Source organism: Zingiber officinale, chromosome 2B (assembly GCF_018446385.1).
Source record: "Zingiber officinale cultivar Zhangliang chromosome 2B, Zo_v1.1, whole genome shotgun sequence".
Lineage (NCBI taxonomy): Eukaryota > Viridiplantae > Streptophyta > Magnoliopsida > Zingiberales > Zingiberaceae > Zingiber > Zingiber officinale.
In genome coordinates this window covers 68,044,037-68,068,500 of record NC_055989.1, presented here as the reverse complement: position 1 = coordinate 68,068,500, position 24,464 = coordinate 68,044,037, and the positions used below count along the sequence as shown (strand labels likewise).

The 24,464-nt window shown below is 38.7% G+C and overlaps 2 protein-coding genes and 1 long non-coding RNA gene across 3 annotated transcripts; 1 reads left to right on the top strand and 2 right to left on the bottom strand.

Annotated features, from left to right (window-relative positions):
- Window positions 1-5,032: 5,032 nt before the first annotated feature.
- On the top strand, window positions 5,033-7,568 carry LOC122045796. The gene is made up of 3 exons (XR_006130113.1): window positions 5,033-6,301; window positions 6,385-7,082; window positions 7,433-7,568. It is a non-coding gene; the product is annotated as an uncharacterized LOC122045796 (long non-coding RNA).
- Window positions 7,221-9,431, bottom strand: LOC122045795 (BTB/POZ domain-containing protein At1g67900-like). Its single transcript, XM_042606167.1, has 4 exons — window positions 9,294-9,431; window positions 9,150-9,219; window positions 7,943-9,058; window positions 7,221-7,871 (listed from the first exon to the last, which is right to left on the bottom strand). Exons 1-4 carry the CDS (start codon window positions 9,350-9,352, stop codon window positions 7,374-7,376), a joined length of 1,743 nt encoding a protein of 580 aa, XP_042462101.1. The 5' UTR covers window positions 9,353-9,431; the 3' UTR covers window positions 7,221-7,373.
- A 1,515-nt stretch (window positions 9,432-10,946) lies between these two features.
- On the bottom strand, window positions 10,947-17,480 carry LOC122045794 (ribonuclease H2 subunit B-like). Its single transcript, XM_042606165.1, has 11 exons — window positions 17,323-17,480; window positions 16,744-16,818; window positions 15,944-16,045; window positions 15,655-15,731; window positions 14,299-14,422; window positions 13,160-13,224; window positions 12,947-13,016; window positions 12,359-12,434; window positions 12,175-12,268; window positions 11,932-12,089; window positions 10,947-11,212 (listed from the first exon to the last, which is right to left on the bottom strand). The coding sequence occupies exons 1-10, from the start codon at window positions 17,369-17,371 to the stop codon at window positions 11,964-11,966; spliced, it is 858 nt and encodes a 285-aa protein (XP_042462099.1). The 5' UTR covers window positions 17,372-17,480; the 3' UTR covers window positions 10,947-11,212; window positions 11,932-11,963.
- Window positions 17,481-24,464: the final 6,984 nt, after the last annotated feature.

The following is a 24,464-nucleotide window of genomic DNA, read 5'->3' as shown; positions in this document are numbered from 1 at the left end:
CTTGCATCTTTGCAAAAGTGATGCAATAAATGATTTCTGATTTGAATGTGGTCTTAGCTCCCTGCATCTTTTTGTAAATGCAGAGGCAATAATATGCAAGTCAAGCTAGATGAAATTTGACACCTCCTGGATTTTTTTCTCAAGTTTTTCTTGCCCCTAGTTACACCTGGTTTATGAAAGTGTTCTGCTTTCATGTCCTCTTTTTTGTCCTTGTTAATTGCATCATCTCGTTTTACTTGTTATTAATTATATCTTTTTGAAACTTTATGATTAAATATTTTTGCCCTCCACATGGATTTTACTCTACCACTTAGCTCCTTCAGTGGTTGCAATATACCAATCACATGGTTTGTGCCATCATTTATTTATTGTGAAGTCCTATCATTAATTATCCATATTAGTCCCACTAGCTGTTAGATTTGACTCATTTGGAGGTATGATTATATTTACTTCCACTTCCGACTCCATTAATGGAGAGATGTTTTGTGTTATGGTGTTGAATTTACAGATGGTGCTTTTCTACTTTTGGTTTTGGCCCATTGCTTTAAAATTTTGATTTAATTTTCATTTATTCTAAACTTGAGATTAACAGTATGCATCCTTGAGTAGATTGTTCACTTGTTGCACAAGACAAAACCACTGCTTACTAAGCTTCTAAACTTTTCCTGCAATATAAATCTTTTGGTGTTGGTATGGTTGTAGCAAAATTGTTCTTAATCTCTGTTTTGTTAATTAGCTTAAATGTACACGATGGCGAGCCATTTAATATCTTGTTTCTTGTAGTTATTGAGAAATTTCATTTTGGATAGGCTGCTCTATTTTATTTGTTGCTAGTGTACACAGTAGTGAGTCTTTTAATATCTTTTTTCTTTTAGTTATTGAGGAACCTCAATTTGATTATGGCACAGGGTGCTCTGTTTTATTAATTGTTAATCTATCTCATGATGAGTCATTAAGTACTTCTCATATAGTTATTCCTGAAATTGAAAGTATATAATATTTGTAGCCTAAAATTGACCAGTCATTTTGTCCATAAAAGATTTAGAAACCTCAATTTAGCGTTCAGGTTTATTATTTTTGAATTTCATTTTCCAAAACAATTCAAATTAGGTTGCTCTTGGTTATTAAAAAAAAAAGTTTAAACAGGTGGTCTCTTTAGTTGGTGTTGAACCCAAAATGAAAGCTTCATGGAAAATTATGAATTATTTTATTTTATTTTTAATAAAAGGTTTAGCGGGTGGCCTCTAGCAGGGAATCAATCTTCTTGGTTGTCAATTTGAAATTCTTAGTTCCGACCTTTTGGTTCTGCATTTCTGACTTCTCATCTGTTTTTTGGCCTTGTTCAGTCTCGATCTTCAGTTTTTCATTTAGATTCTTATTCATCAATTATGGTTTAGAAGACAAGTGGATTCAGATTTAGCAAATAAGCAAAGACTGAGTGTATGTTGGCTGCAATAACCAACTTTAATTGTTTTGGCAATTGGAACTATAAAATTTGGTTATTGACTTTGTAAATTTTAGTGTGTTGCAAGGTTTTTTGCTTGCAGTTTATGGCTCTATTTGATGTCCGCATGTATCAGATTTTTGCTTGATACTCCAGGTTGTTTTTCCAGATGAACTATTTTGAAGTGACACGACAATGCATATCAAACTTCAGTGGTCAGAAAGTTTTAAGTAAATATAGGATTCTGGCTTGAATTCTTCCTATCCATTGCATTTTAAAATTTTAAACATTCTATTTAAGCTCTTGTTACCAATTCAATATTGGAGCCTAGTTAAGCCTTTACAGCTGACGTATCTTAAGTTTTAGGATTATGTGATATTTTCCTTTACAAAGCTTCATGGGTATAAAACGCAACTTCTTGTTTAAAAACGCAACTTCTTGTTTGATCTCTTCAAATTCATTTTTCTGCCATTATTGTGACGTAGATGGAGTTTACGTTGTTATTTTGTTTCATACTTTTACTACATCTTTCCAACGTAATTGATTCTGCAGCGCTAAACTCTTTGCAATGTGTGTTCCTGTGCTTTTATGGTTTTTATGACCTTATCGTATTTAGTGCATTTTTGCAAAACACAAAGTAAATTTTATTTCGAAATTTTTATTTTATTTCTAAATAAAATAAAATAAATTTTATTTAAATATAGATGTTGATATAGTAAAGGATAGAATACGATAACGTAAAAGGATCTATATAGCTGATCCTATCTATTGGGACCAGGCTTGATTGTTGCAAGTAGCACTTAGTTCTTTGCAAATGAAAAATAAAAACTTACTAGAAATAAGTTTCACCTTAAACTCTTAATGCAATCTCATTCCTTTGTGCAACTAATATCTTTTCCAACTCAAGCAGGTAAAGCAATCTTCATCTTGCAGGATGATGGTGTAAGAGGAAATCCGAGTATTGGGTTAGTCGATCGGAGCATGTCACTTGACTGAAGAGTTAATTGAATACTAGTGTTGGGTTAGCAAAATGGTTTTGTTGGAACAATCATTGATTGGATGTGATTCCAGTCAACTGGAGACTTGAGTAGTTGACCTGAGGTGAAATACAGTTACAGCAACATAGTTGTTAGCTTCTAATGGTTACATTTAGTTGTCTGGTCCGGTCAACTAAAGGCAATTAGAATGGAACCATCAAAGCTGATATTTTATAAGCTCTTGTAGAGCTTTGGGCATAAGAAGTACCACAAAATTACTCACGAAACTTTTGTGAACACTGCTCAAAGGTCTCTAAGAGTTTGGAACAAGGTTGGAGGCTACAACTCAAGTTCTTGGTAATACTAACATTTCATTATCTTTGAGAGAGAGTATTCAAGAAAGTTGAGTTTATTGTAAACCATCCTTGGCTGGATGTAGAGGTTCGCCCCATTGTATCTTATTAAGGGGTGATTATAGTGGATTTTCAGGGTGACACTAAATGCACCATAGGTTGTAGAGTAGAAGCAAAATTTCTGAACTACATTATACTATCGTGTTGGTTTGTCTTGTGTTTATTGTCATTATTTTTGCTGTGAATATAACTTGATATGATCAATCAGATACAAGTACACACACTACTAACTGTGAATTATTTGCAATATGGGTATTGTTGAATTGATTATTCATTCTCTTGCTCTAGCCGGAATAAACCATCTATTTAATCCTGCAGTAAGGTCTTTATCCAACAGGAGTAGTATGAATACATGATAGACTGTTATAGTTATGTTGTACTTAACTTTCTGTGCTTTTAATTGTTCTGTAAGGCGACTGCATAATTCCAAAGACAACAAAGTTATTCTCTACTATTTTCAGGGTTGAGTAGCAAAGTGCTTTTCATGTGTTGTATGATATTCCTTATGCTAGCAAATACTTTTCCAGTCTAATGGGTCGAGCAAGTTTCATGTCATCAATGTAAATATGTAATAGAAACTTTATTAGTCTTTTTTTTTTTTGTCTAACGGTATGACATTCTGCATGCTTTCATTCTTTTTAAAATAAGTTAGGATGTCTAGAAACATTCGAGCAAATGCCTTTTGAAAGCACATTCAGCTACTTTGTTCCTTTAGTTTGGATTATCACCCTTTTATTAGAAAATTATGCAATTGCAATCAGCTCCATCATTGCTCAGTTATACTAAATGTATTTCAGTTTCAAGACTTTGCCATGATTAAGAATCTTGAGAAAGAGTTGGATTCATTGTGAAATGTGTTAAGTGCACATCTACAAACTTGATCTGATAACTTTTGTTGCTATTGTAGTCTTGCTTTGGCACATTCTATGAGAAACTAGGGACTCATATGGGATTCTACATGTGGCGTCGATGGAGCAAGAACAGCAGTGCGGATTACACAATTTAGAAAAGTGGAGATGCTGGATTCCTTCAGGTAAGAGAGAGAGAGAGAGAGAGAGATTGCATTGTTCTCTCCATCATTGATTGTTCTTCATGGCTAGGATACTGCTTCATTGTTGTTTTACAAGTTTCAGAAATGGTATGAAACGTAACAACAAATTCTAAAATGTTGATGCTGGTAATATATTTTAGCTGGTTTGGATTTAAATAGTCTATTGGAGAATTATTTGATCATGCTTAATTTCTTACTAAGATTTTGGGCACACTTGAATGATGGTCGGGCTATGCCCCTACTTTAAATACCATTTTTTTTTTCTAAATGCTGCTGTTTTCCTACTCTTTTTGGTATCAGTAACAAAACAACGCACATACTCAACATCAAGATTGTGTTTGTTCCAATTACTAGCGATCTTATTCGAGCTTGACAGCTGAATTGGTTGCTATGTTACTTTGAGCACAATTGTTCTTTAGAACTTATGATCCTTAACCAAAAAGTTCTTTAAACTATATTTAGGGCAATTTGCTTACCATGTGGTATCTACTTGTCCTGTACAAGTTATATTTATGATGAATTGTGTTATTATATCAGATTGAAACTCTGAACAAAGTAGAACTGAGCTGAAATACAACTTGACCGAAACAAGTTTTGTTCGGTAGGATTATTCGAATCATTTCAAAGCCCATAGAACAGTTGTTCGGGCCTGACCTTAGCTACCAGTTCTTACTGTTATATGCATTTGCTGAAGCCCATTGCAGAAGACATGTCTGATAGCTTTAGTAATCTCAATTTCAAGCTACCTGGGGCAAAGTTTAAGCTTCAGTCGATCTCAGCCGAACTGCAAGCCAACCGAACTTTAAGATCCAGTCCGGTCCAAACTACGATACAACACTCTCATGTATTCATCTAGCTTGAACCAGATGGTTTGGACAAACCTCAAAGAACAGTTAGGTTTTCATAATTGTGCATACAGCTGATGTGAACTTCACAAGTTTCAGTGCTTGGCTTAATTTTGTTTGGATGTTATCATATTTATCTAGTTCAAAACTCAAAGTCTGAACGTGCCTTGATGGCTTCATACAAACTAATTCTACTGTTGACCATGTCACCATCATCTAGGCATTAATGTCTCCAGAAACATTAAGTTCTTATAGGATTTAGAAAATCCAAGCACTAGATACGCCTCTTGGCTGCCACTGATTCCTAACCTGATATTTTTTTCTAGGTGACAATCACCATCATGCTGCAAGTTCATGGCATCAGCCTCACAAACAACAGGAAACTCCAGATCAACAACAAGCAAAGCACGTGAAATCGTGTCCGATTGTCTGCTGGGATAGAGTCCATGATTGATACTGAAAGAAGCCTGAAGAGACACCCTTCGGCTCAGTGCTTCTCCACTACATGCAGCCATGACTTTCCTTCTGGTGGCTGGAGACCAAGATGGAGAGAGGGAGAAAAATCTTGTGGGACCAGGTATGGACTTTTACTTGCTCTCTAGATCTTGTCCAATAAGTTTCTCGATACATATGTATGTGATGGGGTTGACAGTGAAGCAAAGTTGGCTATGGGTGAACAACTAGCTGTGTTTGCTGGACTTAGGAGGGACAAGATAATTAACTGCCTTAATGAGGCATCAGGAAGGCCAACTTTAACATGCAATCCTAGAAATCTCTAACTCCACCGTACCACATTTACAATGATTGCTCACCCTCTGCCTTTCCCCACTGCGCCCCTCCTCCTCCTCCTCCTTACAACGTCCACTTCGTGTCCCTCATGCTGCTTCTTGAACCAAACATATCTCCTTCAGCTACATCATGTATGCACGCCTGGCATTCGCTGAAATGTCAATTAATCCACAATTCGAGTGGGTCTACCTTCAGTACAACAGTGGGAAAATTGGCAAGGCAGCAACTGATTTTGTTTCCATTGCTCTTGCCCCATCTCATTTCCATTTCGTCTCCATTGTGGACGTGCTTTGCTTGCAACTGATTTAAGGTGAATCCATCTGACCACAAAAGCCTCCTTAGTAGTTTTGTTTCAACTGCGACTGGAGCATGCAGCTCTTGCATGGGGCCTGGAGAAATTTTATATCTAACCACTCACCAAATATAAAACTAAATGGATAGAGGGCTAGAAGAAGAAGCATGGTTGCTTGTTTGGTGGATCTGTACTATGGATGTTGTGCTTGTGTGAATAAATGCACCAGTCGGGTCCATTTTGTGTGCCGTAGATGAGAGTGCCGCACTGATATGTCTTGTCATTCATGCAATGTCCAGCTGTGCCAAGAACAATAAAAGGAAGAAATTAATATATTTAGCAGTATTTGAATAGAGAAGCCTAGAGTTTTACTTGGTTGCATTAGATTCTAAGGCCACTATCATGGCCTAATACCTGATACACTCAAGAAATTGAAATATTCAGCAGTGAACCAGTAAATGATCACTGATGCCATTGAAGAGAGAAAAAGGTAAGATTTGGTGAAGTTTTTAACATCTTCTTTTAGATGATTTGCAGAGCTATTTATTTCTGATCAGCAAAGTGGGGTTTCAGGTAGGAAAATGATGTGCGGATTGAGGTGTCAAATCCTTTTGGTTATTGCTTCTGCTCTTTAATGTTTCTCCACTGGAGAGGAGGATGACTTTTGGAGGATGTGGGGGAACTCTGTTCCCCTTGGTGGCAATTACTGAAAGCCAAAATATTACAGCTCCTGCGCTATTTGCCCCCACAGATCTAGCCAATAAATTGTCTGGATTCTTGTCAGATTTGTGACTAGTTCATGAATTTAAAATTACAGAATTCTTTTAAAGACGTATTTAATTTTCAGATTTTTTAATAGGCACATTTATTTTCTATTTTACTTATTCCTCTAATGACTGTGGTGTTGTATTCAAAGAATAATAATATTGTGTGGTGCTTGATAAATCCTAAAACTAATATTATTATGGTGCTTATTTTTAAAATTTTGAATGCAGCACCATAGTAATTGACAGGAGGGGTTAAATGAGAACTAAGTGCGGCATTTAGGAAATATAGAAGTTAAATGTGTCTTTTGAGAATTTCATAACTTTAAGTGCATCTTTAGTCAATTGTCGGATTTAACTAAATTTGTTTTGCAGCTGCTTGGAGATGCTGTAGCATGATGATGAGTGTAATCCATGAAGCAAGTTTAGGACCAGGTACTTTTCTTGGCCGGTCCCATGATTTGTCTGGAGCACCTTACCTTGTTTGCCATCCATCAGCTTGAGAAGGTAAACACTGGATTCTGATGCAGGACACTTTTGACTTCTAGGATGAACGAGTTCATCATCCTTAAAACATTTAAGGATACAAATTGCACACCTTTAACAAGGAATAAAACAAAAGGTAGTGGAAGCAAGTAGCAATTATGATGAGAATAATCTCCATTCATGTGAATCGCATCTAATGATGGCTATTCTTGGCTTCTAATATATTCAATTATGCCATAATTAGCTATAGACTACAGTTTGCTTAGCAAAGAAAAGCCACAGATAAACAAGATTTGTGATATAGTTTATTGATCATTGCCTCTGACTTGCACTTCTGTTCATAGCTAAGAATTTACTGATGATTCTTTTAGGTTTCTTTGGAAGTGAGCACAGGGCTCGGAGTCGCGAAGAAGCACTCCTCAAGAGAGCGATCTCATTGTCGTCGTCCTCCTCCTCGGCGAGCTTCATCTTGAGAGTTTCGAATTTGGCGGTTGGACATTTCAACCGGGAGATTCTCCAATGTTCTTCCAATGGAGTATCAGTGCCAATGTGGTGAAGCTTTTTTACTGCTTCGTCGTCTTCGTCTTCGGCGGTCTTCGCCAGCAGGGCCTTGATGTTGCCGGGCAACTCGGCGACCTGGCAACCTGACATGGCCGCCCGAGATTGCTCGAAGAACAAGACCTGCACCACCACCCTCAGAGGAAGCAGCTCATTCTGTGCTGCCTCCATGCAGGCCTCGACGGAGAGCTTCTTGCAATCCAACATTCTGCACAGTTGCTTCCTTGCATTCTTGTCGAGCTCAGGGTGGGACTGAATTCGATCAAACAAGATCAAACCAGTTTTGAAGTCCTAGAAATTATGAAACAAGATCAGTGAATTACCCTGAGGAAGATGTCGACGACTCTGTAGAGATCATCGTGATCGACCCTGGCGAAATCTGGAACAGCTTCAGCAACAGCAATTAGCTTCTCCATGGTCAAGTTCTTGTCTTTGGCGATTTCTTGGAGGTAGCCATCGATGAGCTTGGCTACTCGCAGCTTGGAGCTGTGAGAGGCCGAGGAGGAGGATCGCCGGCCTTCGAAGTCGGCCTTCTCGGCCGACCGCGACCGCCGCCTCTCGCACTTGAGCTTCTCTCTCGGCGGAGTGGTTGTGGGGCTCTGGCCCTGAAGCAAGAACTCGTCCAGTATGGACATTAATAAATCCACATCGTATAATGTGTCGCCAGAGTTTGATGGGATCAAGAGATCGTCGACGGTTGCTTCTTCCAGTTGCAGTCCGGCTCTTCTGGCCAATTCAAGCTTCAATGGAGCGGGAGCTTGGAGAAAGTTTGCGGCTTTGAGAAGCTCGAGCAAGAAACTGCAGGAAACGGAGCCTTTTTCCGGCGGGAGCAAGCTCGTTATCTTCTCCATCACCTGCTTCTGCTTCGCGGTGGCGTCTCGGCCACCGTCGTCGTCGATCGGGAGCCACCGGTGCGCGTAGAGACGCAGCGCCTCGCCGACGAGCTTGGCGGGGACGATCCCGGCGGACTTGACGGAGACCATGGCTCGCCAGTAGTGGTCGACACAGAGTTCGCTGAGGTCGTTGGCCCACCTGGTGGTGAGGGGATTGGCGATGACGGCGGTGGCGACGGCGTCGACGCAGCGGCCGGTGACGCCGAGCTCCTCGCAGAGGGCAGGCGCGTGCTGCCGCGTGCTCTGCAGCGCCACCAGCGTGTCCTTCCACCGGCGGAGGATGCAGGAGCGGAAGAAGACGTCGAGCTTTCCGAGGAGGTTGCCGCGGTCGGCGTCCTCGCTCATCCCCAGGTAGTGGGCGGCGCACCACACGGGGACGATGTTGAACGCGCTGAGGGTGACGGTGATGCCGTAGCAGAACTTGGCGCAGACCTCGAACGCCTCGACCCCTCCAGGGAACTCCGACAGACGTACGACGGCGACCTCGCCGGCGCTGAGCTCCGAGCAAAGCTGCTGCAGCCTGAGACACTTCGACAGAAGGGGAAACTGCAAAAAAACCAAACAAAGACACCATTTTTACCAACAAAATCTTCTACAAAATCCAACAAACTCCATCTCTGATCAGATCGAAATCTACCCTGTGCAGGTGATACAAGCTCTTCTGCACCTGGATTTTGAGGTCAGTGGAGACCTCAGATGAAACAGACCTGACATCAATCAGAAAAAAAAACATCAGAAATGCTGCTTCCAAAATTCTGAAACAAAACTAAGGATGATTCACCTGATTGCTTCAGTGGTGAAGAAGGAATCAGGTCTGTTCCCAAGCTTCATAAACTTCATTTTTTTCGATAAATTTCAGTTCATAACCTGTCACAGCAAATTCTGATTGTAGAAGAGTTTTTCCTGTTTAGGGTGAGACAATGGAAGGGAGGGTGTTAGAAGAACCTAAGGGACAGAGAAACAGAGGAATGGAATGGTGAGTAAAGCTAGGTGCGTGGAGGTTTTTATGGAGTGAATTCATTAGTTCAATTAGCTTTTGGATGTTCTTTCAAACATCACTCACTAAACAATGTTCATGTACCATGAAACTGTCGCATTAGGATGAATGTATTCGTCTTTTATCACTATGTATCATGAAACTGTCAAAATCATCGTGCTTTCTAAATTTATTTGATTGACGAAATATGAAGCTAGATTGTTTACATCAAAATTAGTTAAATTGTAAGATCTGGATATCTGATATAAAATAATATATATACTATGAAACTATTTGCTCGTTCGATTTTGGATGAGTTTAATCTCGGTCGTTGTGAACGAATGATCGAGTGTAGCCACAAGTTGGTAGTTGCTTGGACTTTTGAGGGCATGCAATTAAAGAGGTGAAGAAAATGATCAAGTGGTCCTATTGCCTTTGGTTTAAAACCTTGAAGACACTCCCATAGGCCATAGCTTTGCTATCTACTATTCGAATCTGTACCTCTCAAATTCAAAGTCATTAGTAGACGCACCGCACACGAGTTAGTTTTTCCTCTTACTAAAATTTCAAGCATCACATGTTGTAAATTAGTTCGTAAAGAAACTTGCTTGCTCCCATTGAGAGTAGCTACTTTGGGCAACAAGATTGATACGATCCCGTTTCTCTTAGTTAAGAGAACACCTTTTGGTTGGAGCTAGAGAAGGGCAATTGTACATCATGTGTCTATGACCTATGTATCTGTATAAACCTCTCTCCATATCCATGGGGCCGGCACTAGGGAAGCCGCTAAGGTAACGGATCTACCTTTTTTTTTTTTTTAGAGAAGGGCAATTGTAGAAGGAACTAGAGCTACAACGGGACGATGGATGAAGAAACAAGTGCTATTCTCATGTCGCCTACATCGCAATGATCCACAAGTCAATCGCTCCACTCCTCCATTATGTTTAAGCTCAAGTTAATAATGATTCGCTTATCTAACTTGCAAAGTTTTTTTTTTCAACCTACAACTCAAGCTTTAGCTAGGACTCGTACAAAATAATAGTGACATGTGAGGTCTAATGGTGGTTGTACTATTATACAAAACAATTATAACTAAAACTTGATAGTTTATCATTAAAGGCTTTAGTGATAATAAATTTATTATTAGATTAGACGGCCTAAGTCATATAATTAAGACTATTAATAATGATATTAATTGGATTTCTCACTAAAAATTATAGCTACTAATTAACAATTATATCACTAAATACTATAATAGTTTATCATTCAAAGTTCTAAGTTTTGATTTCTTTTTTATATGTTAAAAGTACAATATAAAAATAAGTGCATATTTTGATCGTAGTAAATTACTCTAATTGCAAGCTCTTATTTAAAATATATAAAAAAAAAAATTAACAAATTTAAGATTCAATTCATTTTGAAGCATATACTAATATCTTTATTTTACATAATTAAATATTGACATAAATTATGATGATGATGATAACTATATAATTAATGGAGATTAGATGGCACAGTAAGATCGTACAAACCTCATAATTAAAGATGGAAACAAAAGACTTGCAGAATTTATTAAGCCGAGTAGCATGGCAGGCTTTCAGGATCCTTCACATGATTAAGATGGTGAAAGTTCAGCTGGTTTGTCTAGGGTTTAGGGTTTATGCCATTACAATCCACCTAATGAACGCTGTGAGATGATGGAAGCTGAAACCATTTTGATGTTCCTGCAATGAGAAATCATTAATATTTTATTTAATCTAATGAAAAAATAATAATAATAATAATAATCAGTATGGGAGAATTTAAATCTCTGTAATAATGCTATTACAAAAAGTCTATAACCTTGTTACTTTCTTTTTGGAACGAAGAATAATCTCACATTCTAAGTGATTAATTCAAAGACACAAATTGGATGGGCTAAAGAAGCTAAAACACCAAGCATAACAAATTGGTCGAATGGAGACAAGGCTAAGTGAATGGACCTTGTGGAGTGGACAAACTAAGAAAGTAAACTAGATGGGAGAATTAGATGAGTTAGATGAGCCGAACATCCAGCGAATCATCCCATTGCACAGTCAAATGCAGGAATGGAATGATTTATTTCATTGTATTCTAGAGTTGATTCCATTGTAACATTAGGCGAACTAGAGCAGACCTCAGTGTTCTACTGCCATTCTTGATAGTAACCAAGAACTAAACAAAACTGGTTGCTAGATTTCAAAGTTCTAAAAATCAGACCTAGATTGCCCTGACTTTGTTGCAGGTTGATTGAATCTGGTAATAGTTAGGTACAATCAAAGACTTGATTTTCGGTGGAATCAACCAAGAACACAAAACGTAGTGTACTACCAAACTTTCGATTGGATTAAATTGCATGCTAGAGGACAAGAACTAAAGAGAGTTTAGAGCACCAAACAATAAAGCAGGGGAGAAATAATCATACTGTGAGGAAGGCATGTTGATAAATCCTTAGGTTCAAGATGTCCCCTTTCTTGTGGCCTTCTGAAACATATCTCTGATGTTCTTTGAATTTGTTTCTGTCTTCATTTTCTTTGGTTGTCTTTTGGCACTCACCATGCTCCTCCCATTCACCACCGTACTCTGGGAACAAGCATCCAAATAATGCATTGATCAATCAGAAGATGGAAGATATAAGCAGGTTGTTTGTATAGCCTTCGACAAATACCTGAAAAGCATGAGAGGATGCTAAATTGCTTTCTGGTAAATTCTGGCTTGTCTCAGCTTGTATTCCTTCCTTGTGTGTTTCTCCTATCTCCAACCTGCAAACAAATACCAAAACAGGAACAATCGCACAGATGATGAGCATATTAGGTGACACAATTAGGTTGTTTCTAAAGCAGCAGTCTTACTGCAAGTGATTGCAAAGAAGGGTCAACCAAGGCTTATCTGTCACGTATTCCCCTAAGATTGAGACGGCATCCTTCACTGTGAGACAAGAGCATCAATCATATGTTAAACCAGGCTATGTTTGCATAAATTTTTTGAAACGAGAAGAAGTTTACAACAATAACATCACTATAGGCATTCAACATTAGAATCAGGCCTTTGGAATAAAATGGCTGTCTGAAAAACATGTGTAACATTTATAGTTGTAGTTGATTCTGATTGAAATAGTTCATATAGGGAATAGATCCACCATAGACCAATGTATTTGGAATGAATTTATTATATGGGGTTTGGGAAAAAGAGATTGTAAATCCTAGATATATATTGAACCCTATATATGTAAGAACAAGGATCCGTTCTTTTAATGAAGCTAAGATCTTGTATTATAATCTTGTATATCATTAACACACAAGGTAAAAAAAATTCTAGAGTAACACCCTTATTTTCCCTTCGTACTGGTTCATAAGGTATTCCATATTATAGAAACCCTGCATAACTCCCTAATAACTGTCAGATTTGTGTATTGATTAAAATATAAGAGAGTTCCGTACATGTTTCCCTTTCTTCTTGAGCAGCATAATTTTTATCCAATTTCAAAAATGTTGATTTTAAATTTTGTACCTGCAAGAAAAGGACAAAAATATATGAGGTTTTCACTGATATTTCTTGATCTTCCGAAGACTTGGAAGAAAGCATCTGTGCATATGCAATTTAATGACCTGGAATCAAGGAGGTAATAGAACTGGAAGTAGATGAAAGCACACCTTGCAGCACAACCAGGTTAGAACCTTAGAATTATCAAGTCTGAAGTACTGCAAAGATCCAATTTCTACAGCAAAGAATGAGTTTTGTCAATAACAATGTAGAATCTTCTGTTTCATTACAAAAATAATATGATAGAAGAATGCTGGTGGGTTTTCTATTATGAATGTTGTCTAGCATCTCAGTGGCACAATCCTTTGCAGGGATGTGCTGATACAAAGTGCTGTCATTGGAACGAGTATTTAAGCATGGAAAGAGGACTCACTTGCAGCATGACAACAACAAAATACAAGCCATAAGTATTCAAAGTGAGCCATAATAAAAGGATAGATAAATAAAAGGAATAACAACTTCCTCTAGAGAAGCAAGTAAAACCTTGTTCATTCAGTTTTCATATAGGATTAGCAGTTTAGATGGAATTCTGTAGCAAGCAGTCAACTATGGATAAATCAAAAATGTTTGTTGAACTCCATTGTACCAGCTTAAGCTTTTGAAATATGCAATTACCCAACAATACTTACATAGTACCAAAGCACAAATCATGAATTGGGATCTTGGTTTCCCTCTATTGTTCTTCTGTAGTCCCTGTCTAAAGGACCTTCGTTCACATGTTTATATGAAGACCATTTTCCTTGTGTTGTCTTGCAATTCAGTCAACTATTCAAGCTTATTTCTCTTGAACATGAAGAGATTCACAACCATAAAAGTGTGCAATTTTCAATATGATAAGCTTCGAGGTAAGGAGCTGATCAGTATATTCATGATAATAAGTGGTTGAGGTATACCTTCACTGATATGGTTTCACCATTTTTTTAATAAGTGCTTTAGCAATAAGTGTCATGTTGCCATTTTGTCATGTAATAATAACATACATGGTTTCAGATGTACTTGAGAAGAAAACTGTGAATAACCAAAGCTAATCAATTTTCATATAAAATAATGCATAGAATTATTTTGACACAGACTTCTTTCAATATAGTCAGTTATGAAGTTAAGAAAATGGACTTTTAATTAATGAAATCCAAGCAGTTGAACAAACTCCAATGAGTTGAATATAGCAAATTAGTGCATACTTAATTGTGAACATCTAATACAAATCCTTTCACAGTGCAAGCTATAAGCAAAAAGGTATATACACTACCTTTTACTTCACAAACTATCTTCATGGTATCTTTTGTCATGGATAACAGGTGTTGATAGCCAGGATAACCTTCCACATATAATATTTCGTCTAATTGCCTGTACATTCCTTGATCGTTTTCTTTCTACATATAAAAAACTATGATCAGTCATGTAATATTAATTCATATATATATATATATATATAACAGCGAATATAGGAGGATACAACTAACAAAAGAATGGGCAACCTTGCCATATGCTAGGTCGTCTATAAATAAATTGGTGCATAGCAGGGGTTCAACCAAAGTTCCTGCTTTGCTATTCAAAACAATCTTGGGTAGGTTGAAGAGCATTCCAAACTGATGTATGCATTACAAGGAACAAATTTGATGTATGAAAAATGAAACAAGCAAATCCAATAAATGCTCTATAAGAAAGAACAAACAGCAACAAATATGTGTTTGCCAAAAGAAAACTAGGAAATGAACTGGATAAGGATGAAATAGATGTATATTTCCACCCAAAAATTGTTCTCATCAATAGGTGTGACATACAAATTTACATGGACACACTTCCAAACACAATTGCAGCTACAAGTTGGTGGCGCATGGTGACAAAAAGAAGATCAATAATGAAACGTAATCCCAATAGGGCACCAGACAAGGCAATAATTATCCAGTAGAAGTGTCTGCACCACAAAACTGTATAAGGTGAAAGGACAGCAAATTACAGCGCAAGGAATGCATAGCAACCTTCTGCTACATAAAATGCATAGCATGACACCAATGCCAATTGTATGGAATCAAAAGGGTTGCACGAAGCTCTCGCCAATGCGTGGTCCGGGAAGGATCTATTGTACACAACCTTACCCTACTTTGCAAGATGTTGGTTCTGAGACTCGAACCCATGGCCTCTAGGTCACATGACAACAACTTTACCGTTGCGTCAAGGCTCCCCTTCAATTGTATGGAATCAAAATCAAGGAAAAAAAAATCTTATACTCTTTTGTCAAAACAAACTTAGGATAAATGACTATAAAATGATAGAGATTCTAGAGATTAACCTCTTCTCACTCTTTTGTATACACTTACTGAACACAATTATATCATTCTCCATCGCCGAAGATCAAATAAAGGTGCATCTATTTGCTATTTGGTCAATCTTGAAAATAACCAATAATTAAAAATAGTTATAGTGCCTAAAGATTCTCTAGGTTGGATTTGCATAAGCATCTTTAAATTTACTAGATTTCAGGAATGAATTGGTTGCAATAAGAAATATTATTTGTCAAGTATATAAGTTTATATGATTACATAAACACAAGAAATGCAAGAATATTTTTAATTTTAAAAAAAAAATCTCCAAACATAGTTACCTTCATACGAGCTTCCTCAAAGATTGGCAAAAGTACAAATACAGGGTCAACTGGGGTGCTGACATACAAGCTGCCATCTGTTACAATATAAAGGGAATGTCAAATTGCAAGTAATCATATTAAGTGTATTTTTTTTGTTTTCTAAGTCACAGTGCAATTCACAGCCAGTCAGATTTCCAAATGCAAAGGTCAACTAACAGTTGCATTCAACAAGAACAAGGTATAGAATCTTCACTTTGATGGCCAAAAAATACCTTGAAATATATGGATATAATCTCTGTTAACTTACCTTCACAAACATAGTCTCCAAGAAACCATGAGCCATAAGACTGCTTGAACCAGTGCAATTCATGAAGAGAACCTTCATTGAGGATATAATTTGTTGGTTTACCTGTTACACTATCTAGAAGTTAGAAGCAGACATGCTTCTACAGTTCCACAGGAAAAAATTTATTGGTCCAAACTCCAAAGAATTATGAGTGAACTTAGCAATTTGGAATTCGAAAATTGAGTTTTTAGATTATCTCAATAACAAAAAAATTCAGTTTTCACCAACCCTGCCTAGTGGGATAAGACTCGGTTGTTGTTGTAAGAAAATTCAGTTGTGGAAGTTTATTATTTAGGCTAATGATTGTATGCACATGTATTATTGTTACAAAGATTTGCTCATGCATACTCAAATCAAGATTTGGCAAAGGTCCGGACTGAAAAAAAAATACTTCTCTTTAATACAATCCAAATTAAATAAACATGAACCTCAAAATAAATCGACAAAGATTGAAAACTTTCAGTTTTCAGATTGCAAATTTAAAATTTTAGGGACCAGTTCTATCCAAGCCAACCAGTTAGTTGAGTATTATACTGCCCCCAAAGGAACTATAGGAGAAGTGGACAATGATCAAGGGTGTTGATGTACTTTACGGTAAAAGACTCTTTTAGAAGGGAGCTATTGATTTCAATTTTATAGATGTGCTCATCGATAGAAAAAAAAAATTATGGCAAACTCAAAAAGAACAATATAAAATGGGTATCATAATGATATGACTAAGAAAGAAAACACCAAACTTACCTGATTGTCATCAAACTTACCTGATTGTGGATGACGAAGAGCTAATATATTTCCTTCTAGATTTGCATGTCCCCTTTGATTTGAAATAGAAGGCACTGCATATAATAAAATCAAAATTTAACTGCTCGCTATAGGCAGCAACATCACGCATCCCGTGCAATGCGGAGATAAAAACATGGTATGTGGGACGTTTGGTGCACTCGAAACTGACTACCTCCAACTTCAAGCCCGAAATCCCACGTAGGTTTGCAGGAACGTAAACTATAATATAAAACTGTCAAAACTATAATATAAAACTTGACAGAGCAAAGCGTTTCAATCACATTTAGAAAAAATTATAATAAGACTAACAGCATAGGGAGACTTCAACACTGCATCCCACCCTAACCCAGCAAATCGTACAATTTCTTTGGATTCGCCTCCACGGTTCACTAATACCATTTGGATTTAGGTATTACCACACAAACGCCGATACTGGGAAAGAAATAAGGAGGAATAGAAGGGAAAAGGTGGGACCTTTGGCGGATGCACCGAAATGGAAGAGAAACTCAGGTCACGCAAGGGCAATACAAAAGGTAGAGGCGGAAAAGCGTGCTTACAGGGGGAGATGAGGAGACGGGGAGCCACCAATCCTTCACACCAAGCCATGCGCCTTCCTTGGTTGCTCCTGATTCGGAAACCCTACGAGACGAGAGACGAGAGACGAGAGACGAGAGACGGAGATGCTCCGGCGATGACACCAGAATCCCCATGGCGGGATATCGATCAAAATTGGGCTGGCTATGCAATTGGGCCGAGCCCAAATTTACCTAATTAATTATAAAATTAGATTGATGACGTCATATTCCCGCCTAGTTACCCTTCAAAAATTTACAAGTCAGATTTTTATACATTTAAGTCCACGACGATAACTGACTAGGAGTGTATAAGTCAAAGCTTCTCCTCTCCCGGCTACCTTTCTAATTTCATCCTGCTTTTCTTGAATCCCCTCCCTTCTTGCTTGTTACTCTCGTTGCCGTTAGATCGTTGCTGACAACCCTCAGAGTTCCCTCGTTCTTATGCCGACGAGACGAGCAAGTAATTGGCAAGAAGATGAGCTTGTGCTTGCTTGATTTCTAGAGTTCCGAAGAGTTAGAATCAGTCGTAAGGGATCACAAAGGAATGTCGACTGAGAAGGAGACTTCAAGGTTGCTGAGGACATGGTAGACTGCAAGAGGTGGGAATGATGGCTATCAACGATTCGAAAAAAAAAGTGTTTAGATATGCAGTATGCTATCGGAAGAGTATAAATAGTAGCAAATGCTCAACAAATTGACAGGGCTTCCCTCTTGTTCTTCAAGAGCAAAGAGATGATCGCTAAGTGTTTATCAATTTTGAAGTGTGTATGTGGAGTGCAAAGCAGCACAAGGAAAATGGAAATAGTTGAGGGCTTAATTTAGTCTTGTAGCTTTATGAAAGAAAATTACAGCAAAGCAATTTATGACCAACTATAATTTGATTTCACTTCCTCTTCGAGATGAGTTCAGAATCTCCAGATGCAATAGATTTTTCTTTTTTTAAAAAAAATAATTAATTTGATAAAAACTGAATTAACTGATATTTTTATCCATTTATTTTCTTTTAGTTTTATCGGAAATTTGATCTGTTTGATTTGACAAAAAAAATCGATTTGTTTGAATTTTCAATCAAATACTCAATCCTAATCTAATCTGAGTCCCTTCTCCTTATTAAATATGATGTAACTAATTTAGTAATGTATTATCTTAATATTTTATTATTGTTTGCTTTGGAATGTATTTAATTGAATGATTTTTTATTTTAATTTTTTATCTTTTCTAACTAGTAACTACTGTCTACATCTATGTTTATCATTTTGCACCTAACAATGATGTATAAGAGTAGGATGAATGATGAAGATTGATACGGTTGGCAATGGAGGGGTCCAAGAGGAAAGGGTGAGAAGAGTCAAGGTCATATAGCGGTCAAAAGTCAAGAGGACGTGGCAGTCAATAGTCAAGGTGACTCGGCAGTCAATAGTCAAGCTGACTAGGCAGTCAGAGGCAAGCATATGGGGTAGTCAGAGGTCAGGCAGACTTGTCGATCAAGGGGGCAAAGTAGTTGAAAGACAAAGTGAGACGACAGGCGGAACACTGGGCACAGGTCGGGATCGGTAGAGCTGGGTAGAGGCAACTCGATCTACAGGCCTACGATTCGAAGGCCCGGAAGTGCAAGTCACAAATCACAGGTCGGGATCGGCAGAGCTGGGTAGAGGCAGCTCGATCTACAGGCCTACGATTCGAAGGCCCGGAAGTGCAAGTCACAAATCACAGATCAGGATCGGCAGAGCTGGGTAGAGGCAGCTCGATCTACAGGCCTGCGATTCGAAGGCCCGAAAGTGCAAGTCACAAATCACATATCAGGATCGGCAGAGCTGAGTAGAGGCAGCTCGATCTACAGGTCTGCGATTCGAAGGCCCGGAAGTGCAAGTCACAAATCACATATCAGGATTGGCAGAGCTGAGTAAAGACAGCCCGATCTACAGGCTTATGGTCGAGCGCCAGGAAATACAAGGTACAGAGTACAGACCCTGATCGACAGGGTTGTTCAGGGTTAGCCCGACTGACAAGTAACGCTTAGAGGCTGGATCTGGTCGAGGGGTGTGAGGTAGATGCAGATCGCGATAAATAGGATGAGCTAAGCTGTGCAGGAGCCGGAGGATCACAATTGTCCGTCAAGGGTAATCACTACATACCAGTGAGATGTGCGAAGGCGGAGGTTCCTAAACGAAAAGATGCCCTCATAACCAATAGTAGCCTGACAGATGTCCTTCGCTACAAGACAAAACCCATGGGTAAAGGCGGAGGTTCCTAAACAAGAAGATGCCTTCACGACCAATAGCAGCACGACAGGTGTCCGGGATATACGACAAAGCCCAGCGTCTAACGTTTTCTGACAGGGTTGCAGGTTCTGGAAGAAAGGCGGGTGCATAAAAAGGAGGGGATTCCTCGTACGCGGGTACACTCTCTCGTCACTTTTTTTCCACAATTTTTCACTTTCAGTCAGTTTTTGCCTTCTCTTTGCGTTTTCTGGGGAAAAAGGACCTGACTTGAGCATCGGAGGGCCTGATCCGGGGACTTTTCCCTGGGTTCTGGTCTCTAACGTGAGGAGGGAGATCATCTGAGTGTGTGCAGGATCCTGCAGCATCGTCAGCCGCCCGTGGGAGCCGAATCACCCACGACTTTCCGTCAACAACCAAGCCGTCGCGACCAGCCTTCGTCCGACTCAGATTTCGGACAGGATCAAAGATATATATTAATATTTATCGAAATGTGCAACCATGGATTGACTATAATTGAATCAAATTTTTATGAGTAAATTTAATATTTAATTCGGTAAGAATTTATTTACCTTCTTATACATAGAGTAAATTAAAGATGAAATAGCTCATTAAACTAAATGAATATATATATATATATATATATATATATATATATATATAGAGAGAGAGAGAGAGAGAGAGAGAGAGAGAGAGAGAGCTAAGTCGGACAACCAAGCCGTCTTTCCATCAACAAAGAATGTGCAGCCACGACTTTCCGTCAACAACCAAGCCGTCGCGACCAGCCTTCGTCCGACTCAACTTTCGGACAGGATCAAAGATATATATTAATATTTATCGAAATGTGCAGCCATGGATTGACTATAATTGAATCAAATTTTTATGAGTAAATTTAATATTTAATTCGGTAAGAATTTATTTACCTTCTTATACATAGAGTAAATTAAAGATGAAATAGCTCATTAAACTAAATGAATATATATATATATATATATATATATATATATATATATAGAGAGAGAGAGAGAGAGAGAGAGAGAGAGAGAGAGAGAGAAATGTTATGCTGGGCGACGCTTTGTGCGCGACCGTGAGCGACGCGCAGATGTGGCACCGCCAGCTCGATTTCACTACAAATAAAATAATCCACAAAAGTTACTATCTCCCTTTCTCGCCTTTGTTCAAAATTTCGACGGTGCTTATTACCAAAAAACAAATAAAATCTCCCTCGCCGCTCTCTCTCTCTCCCTCCCTCTCCCTCGCCGCTCTCTCTCCCTCGCTCCCGGTCCCCTCCGGCGTCCGTCCTCCGGGCGACCTGACGCTTCCCCGGAAAGTTCAATATTTTTTGTCTGGCTCGCCGCTCGCCCCCTTCCCTCGATCCCTCCGTCGAAACTCGTCCCTCACGCTCCCGGCCGGAAAGTTGCTCCGGCGTCTTCAATCGCAGGTCTACTGTGAGATCCTACCTCCTCACTCCAATTTAATTTCTTAATCCACACCGTTATTACCTTGTGAAATCGGTATAAAAATAGTTGTAATAATTGTAGAAAGATGCACCGCGGCTTTGCTCCCATTTCTAACTGTTGCATCAACTACTACGACTGATGAAACCGTGCTTATAGGATATGACTTGGATTGGTCGTGGTAGAAGGTCGGAAGGACTTATGTTACGACCTGGATGGTCGACGGCTCCAACAACCGCCTGCTCTCCGATGGACTTTCATTTTGCTGTTACAAGGTGTAGCAACTTCATGGGGAGGAAGCTGCTACAACGTGTAGCAGTTAACTGTGCATGAAGTTGCCACACCTTGTAGCAGCTACCTTGATATTTTCTAGCAGAGATTAACGTACTCGGTACCCATAGTTTTCATATTGTCTTTATCAACCCGATTCAGAAATTATTCATAAAAAAAATTTTCACTGCTTCAGCGCCTTTCCTGCTACAGATTGATTGGAATTCTCTCTCCTTCGCTCCCTCCGTCTCCCTCATCTTCGTCGAAGGTCGTCCGGCTGACCATTTGGGCCCCTGCCGGGAAAGTGAAAGGTCGGCTGCACCAACCGCCTGCTCTCCGGTGGACTTTCATTTTGCTGCTACAAGGTGTAGCAGCTTCATGGGGAGGAAGCTGCTATAACGTGTAGCAGTTAACTGTGCATGAAGCTGCCACACCTTGTAGCAGCTACCTTGATATTTTGGATTTCTAGCCCCTCTATCTTCTAGCAGAGATTAAACCTACACTTTAGCCATTAACCCTCTATGTTCAGCAACAATGTTGGTTTGTCGGTCTTCTAGCAGGCCTATTTTCTAGCAGAGATTAACCCAGTAGCAAAGTTTTCATCTTGCTAAAAAACTGTGAAAATGTAAGATGCGATGTTGCACCGGCTTTGCCTTGTTTTTGTGCCACGCGTTGAATCAGTTACTTCGACTAATAAGCACTACACATTGTAGCAGTTACCTCAACATATAGCTGCCACAACTTGTTGCAGCTAATGCGGTAAGGCCCATTATTAGTAGCAGTATTTTTGTAATAAGATTAACCCTAAAAATATTTACTGGTCATGTCTTTAATTAAAATTGCTTAATATTTGATTTAAAAATATTTCAGATGCTTCAGCGCCTTTGATTTTATTTGCTTTACTGCGACGCGGTGTAGCAGCTACCTCTGCTAATAACTGCAAAACCTTGTAGCAGCTACATTTACATGTAGCTGGCAAAACATGTGCCAGCTAAATTCGTAAGTCCTATTATTGGTAGCCATGATTTTCTTATTGTACACAGATTATCAACATGAAAAAAAAGTTTTTAAAATTATCTCCTCTGCCTGAGCTGGTTCGGTTAGTTTTTCAATTATTGTGATAATATATATTTATAATGTTCAAATACATTTTTACCCTCATAGATCAAAGTTTTTTACCCTAAACTCGCCGTTTGACAAATATTTCGAAGGAATTTCTTCGATAGTTGTTCGGTGGCCCACGGAGTCTTCATCAATCAACCTCTCTGCTCTGCGACGTTCTTTGTGTAATTCGAAGCTTCGCCTTCATTGTAAGTAATATGTTAGGGTTTATGTTCCAAAGCTTCGGTTACTTGGATATTTTGAATATTTAGGGTTGAGAACCGTCTCCTAGCTACTAGGGGTTTAATGTTTTTAGGTTGCTCACCAAAGATGGTTTACTTTGAGGGATCAATGAGGTTAAAACAAAAATATATATCTTTCGTGGTGCAGCTCTTGTCGTTGAACTGCTACAAAATGAAACAACTCGCTTAACCACTACAGTCTCCATTGTCTCCTTACATATGTTGCAGCTTCTTGACACTAACTGCTACAATGTGTAGAGTACTCATGTTAAGCACAACTAGTCACATTGATATATATAGGAGAGATTATAGAACTTGTAATGTATTAGATTATGATTACTTATAACAGTCTCAGGTTTCATATTATGGTTGATAATATAGAGATTATAGACATGGTAATGTATTAGGGTCTGGTTACTACTTACTAATAACAGTATCGGGGTTTATATTATGATTTATAATATAGAGATTACACATAAGGGAAGTGAGTAGCATTATGAGCTTATGTTTGTGTTTGACAGAACTAAATGGCGAGCCAAAGAACTGCAGCTTCCCATGCATATCGCAAGAAAGTGCACTGGAAAAGTAACTACCCTCACTTCAAGGAGTTTATATCATCACTCCACATAACCGACCGACAGCTGGATATGATCAATGGAAGCTCATTTGCTTGGGCATTAGCCATGCCTGAAATTGCAAATATTCGTAGTCTTATTCAAAATATGTTTGACAATTGGGACGTGCAAGTCAGATGCTTCATCTTTCATAACAAGAAGATTAGCTTCACCAGGAAAGACGTCTCTTTGATACTTGGACTTCCAGACCAAGGCGCTGAAGTTATTTTGCAACAGCATGCAGCTACCACCCCACTATTTCTACAACACTTCCATAATGTGGAGTGTACACAGAAGGAGCTGGAGAAGAAGATGATAAACCTCAGCAACCAACCTCCCTCTGCTGAAACTGATACTCTGTTTTGTCAATTATTAATATTGTATTTCTTTGTTAGTGTTTTATTTACTACTACTAGCAGCATATCTAGATTACCAGTACAATCACTAATAGACTGTGTAGATGATTTTACCAATTTAGGTAGGTATAATTGGTGTAAGGCTGTATATGACTATATCAGCTCGCAGTTGGGGGCCATTGGTTCGATGCTTTCACTGAGGGTGAAACCTGAGGGCCTTGCGGGAATGCAAGCTCCCATGCTCAGAGGGTTCGCACATCTCCTTGCTGTAAGTCTCTAAATATAATGATAGTCTCATAAGATAAAACCAGAATGTATCAAATTTTGACAGTTTTTATTGTATTGCAGGTCTGGATGTGTGAACATGTCAGAATAATGGATCCTTACAGACAGCATGCCCTTCCAAGAATATGCAGGTGGAAGTGGTCAGGCTCCCGCGTGGAGACAATAAAGTCGAGGATCGCTGAATTATCTCCTGCACAAATAATTGTTGATTTGCAACCTTCAGACCTAGAGACACACCTGCTCTCAAACGATCCCCTAGAAGATATTGTAGAGCATATAAATCAATAAATTACAGAGGGGTTTTTACAATTAGCTTGGGAGGGCAATGCTGATCAAATTCCTGAGCAATCTAATGAAGAGGCAGTCGATGCTCAGGGTATTCCCCACCAAGTTCCTGTACATGCAGCAGAATGTATGGAAAAGTCGTATCGAGGTCCAGAGCCATTTTCTGTAGAATATGTTGAGGAAAAAGAGGCTTGTACAAAATGTCAAGCCTGAGAGGCAGAAAAATCTCGACTGGAGTCTGTGGTTGAGGGCAAGGACCAGGTCATTGCCCAGATGGAGCGCATAATAAGTGAGC

Excerpts from the sequence above, each read along its gene's own strand:
- LOC122045794 (XM_042606165.1), bottom strand. The coding sequence starts at position 17,371 with ATGGCTTGGTGTGAAGGATTGGTGGCTCCCCGTCTCCTCATCTCCCCC. Across the intron at positions 16,046-16,743 it reads TCTTCGTCATCCACAATCAG|GTAAACCAACAAATTATATC; the intron begins GTAAGTTTGATG and ends ATAGTGTAACAG. Across the intron at positions 12,435-12,946 it reads TCAAGAAGAAAGGGAAACAT|TGAAGGATGCCGTCTCAATC; the intron begins GTACGGAACTCT and ends CTTGTCTCACAG.
- LOC122045795 (XM_042606167.1), bottom strand. The coding sequence starts at position 9,352 with ATGAAGTTTATGAAGCTTGGGAACAGACCTGATTCCTTCTTCACCACT. Across the intron at positions 9,059-9,149 it reads GCTTGTATCACCTGCACAGG|TTTCCCCTTCTGTCGAAGTG; the intron begins GTAGATTTCGAT and ends GTTTTTTTGCAG. Across the intron at positions 7,872-7,942 it reads TCGTCGACATCTTCCTCAGG|TCCCACCCTGAGCTCGACAA; the intron begins GTAATTCACTGA and ends GATCGAATTCAG.